General features: G+C 34.7%; 1 protein-coding gene across 5 annotated transcripts in view; it reads right to left on the bottom strand.

The window, feature by feature from the left end:
• NIPBL (NIPBL cohesin loading factor) overlaps nt 1–12,008 on the bottom strand; it is a 171,993-nt gene that overhangs the window by 13,034 nt on the left and 146,951 nt on the right. For all 5 annotated transcript variants that reach the window (XM_069776865.1, XM_069776870.1, XM_069776868.1 and 2 more), the window contains 14 exons: nt 11,439–11,528; nt 10,989–11,203; nt 10,786–10,888; nt 9,762–9,860; nt 9,516–9,662; nt 8,206–8,340; nt 6,665–6,763; nt 5,412–5,465; nt 4,111–4,219; nt 3,039–3,175; nt 1,317–1,457; nt 907–1,000; nt 642–796; nt 286–376 (listed from right to left, as the gene is read on the bottom strand). In XM_069776865.1, the coding sequence (XP_069632966.1) occupies nt 286–376; nt 642–796; nt 907–1,000; nt 1,317–1,457; nt 3,039–3,175; nt 4,111–4,219; nt 5,412–5,465; nt 6,665–6,763; nt 8,206–8,340; nt 9,516–9,662; nt 9,762–9,860; nt 10,786–10,888; nt 10,989–11,203; nt 11,439–11,528 (1,669 nt within the window). The remainder of the gene's footprint in view (nt 1–285; nt 377–641; nt 797–906; nt 1,001–1,316; nt 1,458–3,038; nt 3,176–4,110; nt 4,220–5,411; nt 5,466–6,664; nt 6,764–8,205; nt 8,341–9,515; nt 9,663–9,761; nt 9,861–10,785; nt 10,889–10,988; nt 11,204–11,438; nt 11,529–12,008) is intronic.

Genomic DNA, 12,008 nt, shown 5'->3' with positions numbered 1-12,008 from the left:
CTTGCACGTGGAGAAAAAACAACATCTCAATTACTTTGGAAATCTGCTGCACTTTAAGACTTGGTCACACATCGAAAGGCATTCACTGTCAAAAGCATCCACTCTGCTGCAGAAGTATGCAACTAGCAACCCTTTCACAACTTTTCCATAGCCAGTTCTCAAATAAAACACAGTAAATTTTGATTTTAAACAAACTCCCTTGCCACTATACAAATACATGAGTTCCTACCGATACGCACGGATTTTTACTGTAGCAGAATAATAAAAACTATTAATATTTCTTACCAAGGCCAATAATGGCTTTTGTCTGTACTTCTTCATCTGAATGCTTTGTAAAATACATCAGCAGTTCAAGTACTTTATCCTTAATGTTAACCTGAGCAAATTAAAACAAAAATAATAGCTATTTGGAGATGAAACAGATTGTTTTAATCTCTTATAAAAAGCATAAATATCAGAAAGGAGAAACATAATCTTACTGCATGGCCTTTGCAAAACCACTTATTTAAAAACCAAAAAGCCATATTGTATGTATTATGAAAAAATATATAGCTTTGAGGGCTTAGGAATAATGTGCTTTCAAATTAAAGTGGAGCATTCAATGTATCCAAGACATGGAGAGTAAATACAAGTTATTTTACCTTACTGTTGCCCTTAAAATCTTCTTGATCAAAATCAAAATGCCGACACAGTGCTCCAACAGTGAAAAGTGATCTAAGGAGTGCTGGTTTATTGGCAGTAAGTATTGTACTGTTGGGGTCTTCTTGGTGTTGACTTTTTAATTTCGAAAGTGCTCCTGCAGTAAGATAAAAGTTTTGATCACAGTGTTTAATCATGGTGTATCCCTAAGATAAGACTTATAGCCAAAACTGAAAAGCGACAATTACATGTTGTGATTTTACTTACCATAGTATCTATTAAAACAGGACCACACAAATTTATAGTTCTGGGTGACCTTGTTCACAACAGCCCCAAGACAGCTCACACAATGCTGAACAACCTAGGAGCAAGAAAGACCAAATGAATTATATATTTAGAAGTTAAAATTGAGGTTTTTCTGAAGTTATGTAGGAAAACGCTATGCTGAACTATAACTAATGATCTAACGGATGCAATGACCATGTCCTAGACTGCTCTGAAAACCTGCTCAAACTCATTAAAATATAACAACACATACAAACTCCAGCAAACCACGTACACTGGTTTTCATGACTCAAAAGTTATCTTTATAATGAAGACAGACTTTCTTTAAATCATAACCATCTACTTCACAACATAAAAAGGAATCAACTGAATAGTAGCAATTAAAAGCTTACTGTCATGCCATATTTGATGATGAGTTTCATGAGGTCTTCCTCAATAGTGGCAAGAAAGGTCTCACTTGGGTGCTCCATCAGCGGCACTACAAGCTCTAAGATTTTTGCAACATTGCAGATCACCATGAAATCATTCTGGGTCTGAAACAACAGTATTTATAGCATTTAAAATTCTGGCTGTATTACCTATAAGCTAAGTATTATTAATATGCACTGATAGTCAAAACTCCCAACTCATGTAAGATATCTGATAAACATGTAAAAGAGTATTTATATAGCTTACATCTGCTATTAAATTATGTATTATTATGAAAGCTAGTTATGTTTTCTACAGAACTTCTGGAAAAAATCTGTATGAGTACAACTTCACCTCTCATCAAGGCTGTGACAGACCTGAAAACTTTAGTCCTGATAATTTTTGGAGTCCCACAATAAATATAGGAACTCTTCCTGCCACATGCACACTAGAGAACACAAAACACCTGGAAACAGGTGTCAGCAACAAAAATGAAGTTGTGCTATGACTCAAGGTGCCTTAAACAAAATAGGTAATAATGACCACAAATGTAGAAATTACAATTAAAATTATTACTGGTTTGCATTATGACAACTGTATATGTATTGTAAGTGAGGAACCTATGGAAAACATTTACCTATTAAAGATACATCCTGCTAGAAATTGACTTTTTTGACGAATCAAGCTGACTAATCAGGATAGGATAATTCCCAAATGCTACTATCAAGCTGTTTAACGTATTCAAGCTGACAATGGTTAATTCTACAATTCATCTCAACCTGTACAAGTACAAAACCGACGTAACCCACTAAATGGGTTGCAGCAAGTAAATAATCAGATAACCCTTTCCTATACTGTTTGATCATAAGCAGCTCTAAAATTCTGTTTTAAATGTGCCTAGAGAATGCTCCAGGGCTGAACCTGGAAAATGCTAGGCTCTATCTACAATCCAAACTGATAACAATTACTCTCAGGCCTGCCCTGAGCAGCTGACCTAATGTAATGGATTGCTGCCACCCACCCAAGCTCCTTCTTGAGCCATGGCTGCATGATCCTGCCTTGCTCCTTCTGCCAGATCAGGGCTTCATCAAAACCTTCACTGGGCCAACTGTGCTAATCAAAATGGCAGAAAGTGCCACAGTGTTTCAGAGAAGGTGGGGCATTTTACCGGAGGCTGGGGGTTCCGCATTACATTGTGAGCTAAACTGTCTTACAGGGGAATATAAAAACACTAGAGCTAGGGAAATGAGAGGTGAAGTACAGAAGAGGATTCAACAGGACATTTTCCTTCTGATATATTTGCTATATGTTAGATCACTCTATCTTGTGAAACCATATCCTTAGTCTTAAGATTCATATGTTAAATATTAACTACTTCTAAGACTGTGACTATAAAACAAAACAATTCTAAGAAATTATTTCATAACAGGTGAAAAACTGGGTCTTAGTGCTCCAGGGAAAGAGGGAGCACAGGTTTCAGTTTCATTTGGCTGTAAAATGTGCAGTTAGAGAGTGAGGAACAGCATCTTAGAAGCTACAGAGATCATCAAAAGGATCTAGTATCTTCAGAAGCTATGATGCCCATGAAATAAAACCATAATTCTAATTTTTCTTTCCCTACCTTCAATTTCATCAAGTATACAAGACAGCCATTCATTTCCATGCTTAATTATCTGGGGAAAATAAGACTGATTTTCTCTACTTACACTACATTTAGTGGTCAGATATGGCTGCATGGTCATGGCATGTTTGACCATTAGCTGGGGCCTGATTTTGCTGAATAAGAACAAAGTGGTTATGCAAGCAACCAAGCGACCAGAATTCACACCTTTGTTGTCAGAATCTGCAAAAGATTAGAAAATACAAATACAAAAAGGATATTAAGTACAAGTAATGTTTGATCAACGAAAAACATAGGGCTTAAATTTCATTTGAGTATCTCTTTCATTACATCTCTTTCAAGATCAATACAGATTATTCTTACTAGATTAGAGATAAGAACATAATGTGTTAACATTTGTTAACATATTCCATACCATAAAACATCATGCTCACTATATAAACTGGGGGAGTTGGTTGGAAGGGGCAGATTGCTGCTTGGGCATTGGTCAGTGGGTGGTGAGTAACTGCGCTGTGTATCACTTGTCTTTTCCTGGGTTTTATTTTTTTATTTTATTATATTCCTTTTCATCATTATTATTAGTAGTAGTATTAGTATTACATTTTATTTTACTTGAGTTATTAAATCGCTCTTACCTCAACCCATGAGTTTTACTTTTTTTTTCCAATTCTCCTCCCCATCCCATTGGGAGGAGGGGTAGTGAGCAAGGAGATGCATGGTGCCTAGTGGCTCGCTAGGCTTAAACCATGACATACATGATCACAAAATATGTGAAAAAAGATGCAAAGATGTTTCAAAGACATTACTAGTTTTTAAACTACTTACTGTACACAAAACACTGGCCCAGCCAATGATTCCTATTACAACTGCAGAACATACTAATGCGAATAAAACCTGCCATGTTTGTTTTAGTTTTAGTGATCTAAAAGTTTGAACATGTTATTTTAAAAGTAATTCGGTTATTGTGGTTAGCTAGTGAAATTATTATACAGTGCTCAAAAGTTCATACTGAACTTAAAAGCAGTAATTCATTAACATCAGTTTTGTAACAGGAATTCTGCAACAGTAACCTTTCACAATAGTAATTTGAATAACCGCTTTTACAGTATCATATAAAATTCAAAGGAGTTTAGCTACTGGGTTGTAAATAATATTACCTGATAAAGATTCCTCATATTTAAGAATGTGCTCAACCAAATTGTCAACAAGTTGAGTACAGGCTTTCTTCACAGGTTTATATGAGGCATCCTCTTCTGATTTCAACAGCTGTAGCAGATGAAACAGACAATGATTTAGTATTAAAGGTGCATTCATTTACGTTGGGTGCATGGTGGTTCCATAACAATTACTACAGATACATAAGGATTTCTCATTACAAAAGTATTTATTTAACTTCTCTATAAAAGTTAAATGGTGAAGAAAAAATTAAGGGAAGTAAAAAAATCAAACCAAAATGCAAGACAAGTAAAGAAAAATTAACTGCAATAAAAAAACCAGAAGACTACAGAAAAGTTCTACTGATTTTTGCATTGGGATGAAAGCTAACTTCATGCTTAATGAAATAATGCAGAAAACAATGTAGTCCTTCTTGTCAGCAGTAACTAATAGGAGCTAGAAGGCTTTTAAAATGCTTAGGGGAAAAAAAGAGCAAATTCAGAAGGAATGTTGCTTTTGACACTAAGCAAAAATATCAGATGAAGAAGAAACACAGTTTTATGAACATTTTAATCAGTTAGCCTTCTTCCATATGACTTCAGGTACTGAAATTGAGTCCATGAAGATGCTTTAATATCTAAGAAGGACTGAGACCATATGCTAGTCTTCAGTGCAGGCATTAAGAGGCTCTGGTTTACTTGGCTACTCATGGCACCCCAGGCTAAAGTAACATCAAAAGGGGTTTTTTTTGCTTGAAAATTAACCACTGCATACAAGATGTAGAGGAGAATGATAACACAGGTTAAAAGATATAAACAAAGCAAGCTCAATTCTTAGAATAATCAGAGTAAAATGTAATGTAGAAGTAACCTATACTCTGAAGATTCACTGCTCCTACAAACTGTAACAGATATATTGGATGTGAAAATACACTTATCTACCATTTAAAAAAAATCTACACTACCCCAGATGCTTCTTTTCAGAATTAAGTATCTTAGCTGTGGACTTCATGTTATGTCACTCATTACTGAAGAGACTATGAAATTAAAAACAAACAAACAAAACCCGTCCTGAAACCAAGAAGTGTTTTTAAAACAGATCATATTGAAAGACAGAAACTAATGTCAGAGACAAAGAAAATTGCACCACTGGAGTTTAAAAAAAAGGTCAGATGTTTAAAGGGCATGAATTGAATTTGTCTACTGTAAAGGATTGCTCTTGTAGTCCCCCTTCTATGCATTTTAGTAAAGAAATGTTAAAGTTCTAACAATGATGTACCATACATTCAAAATTCATTACTTACATTTTGAAGAAGCTGTTCAAACCAATCATACCCTGTATCTCTACAAGCTGCAACCTAGAAGTATTTTTTAGAATAAACTGGTTAATAAAAAAGGCATCTGAGGAAAAATTACTTCAATACAGATGTCATCTTAAAAGTCCAGTAAACATGCATACATGAATTTTCATATGCGTTCAGTACAATGGTTTTTGTATCTTTGGAGATCAGAAACTGTCTTCTGCATCTGAAAAATGATTCTCACCATTTAAGTGACCCCAGAATTTATATGCCATACAACACAAAGCCTACATATTTTGCTGAAGATTGCCGGCTCTAATGTAAACCAAATTTTGGTTTTGTAGAACGTTTTGGACAGATTAAAGCACAAATACAAGCCTGACATATTAAAAATGAACATGCATGTATATATAGGTATATACAAATTTTTATATAAACAAACCAAGCCTTCACTGGTATCATATGTCAGGAACAGCTCACAGGTGCTCCCATGTAGAATCAGCAGGAGAACTTAAGAATTAAGCTGAAGTCAAATTGACTGACTTCTCAGGCTGGAAAAGTGCACACTAGACTACCATTTTGTAAAAATATTGAAAAGCAGGATGAAGTTTAAAGCCATAATTTTAAGTAATGAAGTGAGTACTTTTATTTGATATTTACATCTTGGTATAATTTATATTAAAACACCTTCTCAGCACACTGGTTTTACACAACACATTTTCACTACAAATTAAAGCATTTTATTTGAAACAGGTTTTGTTATTTTGGAGACATGCTATTTAATTTGCTGCTCCTAAAAAGTAGATACAATTATGCAGATACTAGTTTACCCTGAGTGAGAACATGAGCCTGTATATTAACCTTTCAAAATAAAAGTTATCAATTGTTTGAGGAAAATTTTGTTTTAAGAGACAACTTCTTAGTTAGGCTTAACTCTATGCTGCTACTAGCAACTCCTGGAAAATGTTAAATTTAATAGAAATTTGTTGTGTTTTAACTGAACAACTATTTTATACAACCTGAATATAGTGTGGTCCCAGTTACCATTGCCAGCAGAGTAGTGAGCATTTAAAGTTTCCTACAGCCTGTTCCATCAGATGAATAATTTTAGCATATATTCAATGCCAGGAGATATGAAAAGAAAACCATCTGACAATGAAATTACTGTATTCTAAAAAACTACAGACAACATTTCAAAGACACTAAAAGCATAACCAAATTTTGCACACAACTTAACTCAAATTTATTTAACATACCACATCAGTGATGTTTAGTATTTTCCTTGTCATTGCTTCTTTGTCATGGTGTGGAGTTGGAGTAAACCAGAGCTTCTGGAATGTCTCATTTACTAATTTCTGAAGGAAAAAAAATATTAGTAGAAATAAATAAACTTATGTTGCCATGCAGGTATTATTTCTAATACATCCATACAATAGATTTGTTGACGACGCATGCCATTTCATAAGGAATCATCAACCTAAGTGAGACTGTTGTAGGAAATGTTATCTGAGACAGACCCAGAGCTACTATTACAGGAGCTATAATGACCTCTAAGCAAGCTTCAGCAAAATGATCACTGGAAACTGATGCTACGGAAAATTCAGTTACCACCTTCCTGCATTAATTTGCATTCCTCAGGAAAACACAGTACCCTGAGAAGCTGACAACTGAACACAAGATTATGATTTCTACAGCAGAACTAGCAGCAATGGTAGGTTACTTTGGAGTTTTCAAAGCAGCTGTGACAAGGTGGGAAAGAGAAAGAAGCCAAGTCTCTATATCCAAACACAGGAAGTACATTCCCTTCCAATGTTTTAGGATGGAGGAAAAAATGGAACAGAATGAAAGTGAACAAAATTATTCCCAAATTACTAATAAGGCATATCATTGTAAGAAGCTTTCCTCATTCATGGAAACATAAAAAACACATTGAAGATAATGCCTCATTTTTTCTGATGTTGCTAGAAAGGCAAGGGGAAGGAGCAGACAGAACAAGGTCATCCTCCTTTCCCAGCAGCACCTTGGATCCAGCTGTTTATCTACTTCTTGATTAACAGTCTTCTCAGAAAGCACTTGGCATTAACCTATCTCAAGTGGTAAAAATATATGCTGCAGCTTTAAAGTTTCAAATTTCAAATCCTACTGAAAATGTGATACAAAATTATTACAGGTGTGTTCTTAATTACCCAACAATTTTAAAATTATTTTGCCAAATCAAACAAAACCATCATTGTCAGGTTTATGATTTAACACATGATCTTTGTTTTGTGCCCTTCTGCATATACATTGCACAAAGAGTAGAGTATGATCATGCAAGTAACATTTTAGGGGGAATAACTGATTCAATGAATATTCAGAATTAATGCAAGATTAGCACAGATGAATACTTTATAATTTTTATATGCAGAATTTACAAATCTGGCATATCTTGACACCAAGTGTTTAATTTTGACTTAAAGTTTATTTTATTTGCAGAAAGAAGCTTTATGTGTCAATTTTACCTGTTAGAAGTACCAGAGACAACACTTGGAGGAAGAAAAAAAATTTCTAGAAAGTAACTTCTAAAAATCTTTTGTCAGCAAGAACTTTAAGAAAATAGAAGACAGAACAGAAAGAAAAACAAGTCAGAGAGCATTTTAGAAAGCCAAGATATCTGCTCTCAAAAATTAAAAGTGAATGAAAGTCATAAATATTACAAAGGAGCAATCCAATACTTTTTTGATTTTTTTGGGGGGGCAAAATATAGAAACACTAAAATAAAAATAATTAAAATCCTGAAGGATATGTTTCATTCTACCTTAATGCCTTCTTCATCATTGACTCTCCGAATCATTTTTACGCACATCTCTGTAATTTTGGGAAACGTCGGTTGTTCAATGCAGATATCCCTAAGTATCTTTATGACTCTTTTTCTGACACTGATACCAGTATCCTGTGAAGAGAAAAGCGTTACACTCTTGAAAACAAATGAGAAATATGAATTAATATTTGAAGATCACCCAATCTGACTTGCAAAATTTATTTAGAAAAGCCAGCTAAAATATTGTGGAGTGCACTGATACAAAAGGTCAGCAGTATCACTTTATTTGCAACAATTCTAAAGGTTCTGGCTGAGTCCCCAGAATGCTGAAATGCTTCCTCCATTTATACCCTCCTACCTAAGAGCTCATGATGTTGCAAATGTATAATTCCACTTCTTAATTCAAGAGTTGACAAGTAGATGTGATGATGCATTAGTTACTTTGTTGGAACACACAAGATTATTTGTAGCTCTGAACTGTAATAATTCAAGTCTTTGGATAAAGCTTATGGATAAGATACATGCAGCAGTCTTTTTCATTTTCCTAGGCTTTGTCTAAGGAGATGGATGAGGAGCTTCACTTCATATTACCTTATTCAAATCCTGTTGAATCTGAATGTCAGGATGAACTGCTTTATGCATGCTTATATGCACACAAAGCTACTTATCTTCAAAACCCTTCACAAACATGTTTTATGATGTAACTATAGCAAATGAGTAGTAATTGACTAAAAACCTGACGTGGATGCTAAGAGCTAGTTTTATCTTACAGTTAAATTAACGTTGTATTTTACCTGAACACCCAGACAAAAATCAGTTTTTGTACAAAAATTCTAATAAGAAGCCTTTTAAAACACTAAGAATAGTACAGAAAAGCAAAGTAGTTTTCTCTTTCTTTTCTTCTGGATTACAAATAGCATCTTTAGATTACTGTGTTGTAGATCTTTCTTTATCACCCACACTACTGAACTGCCCTCAGTGACCCATATCTCAGACTTGACAGATGTGGCAAAATCCCTCATTTCACCTAATTTGTGCCTTAATAATGGAATCAAAAGGAATATAATCCTGATTCCGATGCAGTACAACTTTCTATATATATTTACCTTTGGATGTAACAAAGCCTCACTGGAAACAAGTGTTGCATTTTACAAGGCTGGTCTTAAAAGCATGATGCTCCTCATTAAAACAGTAAGATATAATTTACTCTTGGGATCATCATTCCATATTATTAAACACATAAACTCAGTTAAAAACAAATTTTCCAATGCCACTTATTTTATCATAAATATCACAAGTCACCATACCAATATTCTTTCAATCAGCATGTCATAATACTGCTCAGCAAGCTGAGGACGACAGAGCACAAATCGGCCAAGCAGCTCCACCGCTGCTTCGCGTACACTAGTGGAGTTATCCATTAACCGTCCATGAACACCTCGTTGCATATCCAGCTAAAAAGAACAAATGAAACGTATTCAAAATAAGAAATGAAGATTTATTTTAAGCATGACAGAAGAACGTATGTGCATGACAGATATTTCCTTTTTTACCCTGGCTAGAATACTGGGGTCTACAGCAACAACCTCAGACAAACACTTCATGGCTTTTGTTCGAACAGCAATTGCATTTTCACCAAGTACACGCAGAATCTAATAAGAGAACAAAAAAAAGATTCAGTTGCTTTGGGAAAGTAGCAAACAACGTTTAACAAGCAAGAATGCAGCAGAATAGCATGCAAACAATTTAACTAATGTAAGAATATCTGTCTACTAAAAATTCAGTATATCTACTCAGACAGTAAAAAGGTACATGCAAGTGATGTTCTGTGGCACTGATAACTGAGCATGGATATTTACTAGGATTTGCTACACCTCTAAGACTGGTCCAAACAGGATTTACACAGTCTGTATGTTCACTTTAAGTCCCTTTATTTCAAACTCTGCTTTTGTCATTCAGTTGTGGCTTTCACCACGGTTCTTTTAACAGGAGAGTTGGATTTGCGCACTATAATTTTAATAATGGGTCTGTATGCAGATCAATATAAGTAACACAACCTAAACTAATACTGGAGTTCAAACATGTCACCATGCCAACATCTTAGCGCTCTTCTCCCAGGAAAAGCAAAGAAACAACACCGGTCAAATGACAGCTTCCAAAGTGACAGTAACATGCACTGCAAGCAACTGACCAAGCTGGCTTTATTTTCAAATCAAATCAAGCTCAATTTCATGAGTTAATATTACCAAATGAGCATGCATCTTACTGAAACTCTGAAAACGATTTCAACATTTTGTAATTATCCTCTTACTGTGTGCATCTAATTGTAATGATTTTGCCATACACATACATGGACAAATAAAATAATGTAGGTACAATGTGACATATGAAACACATGCAAGAAAATGAAACATAATCACTTATGTCATCAATACAGAATATGAAAGCACATGGTGTCATCATGGCCAGTTAAATACCTGTGCTCAACAATGAACAGATATGGCACACTACAGCAAAAGTGTTTGGAATCAGAAACCAACTGTGTTTCACTGTACCAAGACTTCCGGCACAGTTTACCTGTGTCAAATAAATATCGAAGCTCTGGGCAAACGGCCTCATAGAGGCCAAGTAGCGAACAATCAAACACGCATCTTCGTAGTCCACAGTATCAGAATTCATCCTGCAACAAATTCCATGTGTTAATTAGGACATGCTTATCAAAAATTATTTAAAACATCAAATGCATGGCTAATAAAGAAATAAGTGGTACTGAAACATACTTGAATATACTGAACTGAGATGGAGCAGTTTTAATGATGCTGCGAAGAAACTTTTTGCGACTTTCTGCTCTGTGCATGATTTGTCCTGTGGTTTCAACATCTTTTGCATGATGAGTTCCTTCAGATGAATCCTCATCCTTCTGAGATTTAATTGCTTTTTCTGTCTCCATAGTTGTATCACGGAACCACTGAGCTACATAAAACTTCCGAGAAAACTGGAGGAATATAGCAGAATGCACAGAAAACAAAAACAACAGATACAGAAAAGGAAAAATAACAGATTTATAATGAGATTAAGTGAATCTAATGCATCAACAATATTTTGGAAAACACAATCAACAGTATATGTTAGGTTGAAACACTAATATGCATAACTGAAAATCATTTTAGTCAGTACACATTACTGAAATTATTTTTATATACACTTGACACCAGAAAGCTGAAATTTACCACTAATGATGCATCAGTTTCTGTGTTCTCATCCAGATAATCTAGCAAAGCCTTTTGCAGCTGTTGAATTTCATCTTCTCCTCCTGAAACCTGTCAGAAATAGAAAGATAGTTATAAAACAGATATTGCACAGTGGTAATTATCATCTGAAAATCTGCATGTCCACATATAAGCCACACTGAAATCAGTTGTTTTGGTAACTGCAGAACTTTAACAATTTTTTAACCAATTGCTTAGAAACTGCATAGAGGCTGAAACAAATTACACTGTGTCTCTAAAATCTAAAAAAGATTAAGAGCAGAATAAGACTGGTTTTTAAAACAGGACGACTGATTTGATTAATTTTCATTCTATGATCTTGTGTGAAGACCCTCTGTCACGGAGGAAAAACGAAGGGCTGAAATCACACACAGCAGACTGACACAAGGTTTAACCTATAAAAGTCATCATTAGCTGTCTCACCAATATTAAATATCGAAACAGTGAATTCTCAGGTGAACAAGGGATAAAAGGCAAAATAATAAAATAAGAAGAAATATTAAACACACAACAGTAAAAAGGTATGGAAAA

The sequence above is a fragment of the Haliaeetus albicilla genome, chromosome Z (genome assembly GCF_947461875.1).
Source record: "Haliaeetus albicilla chromosome Z, bHalAlb1.1, whole genome shotgun sequence".
NCBI classification, from domain to species: Eukaryota; Metazoa; Chordata; class Aves; order Accipitriformes; family Accipitridae; genus Haliaeetus; species Haliaeetus albicilla.
The sequence above is the reverse complement of the archived record's forward strand: the minus strand, read 5'-3'. Positions and strand labels throughout refer to the sequence as shown.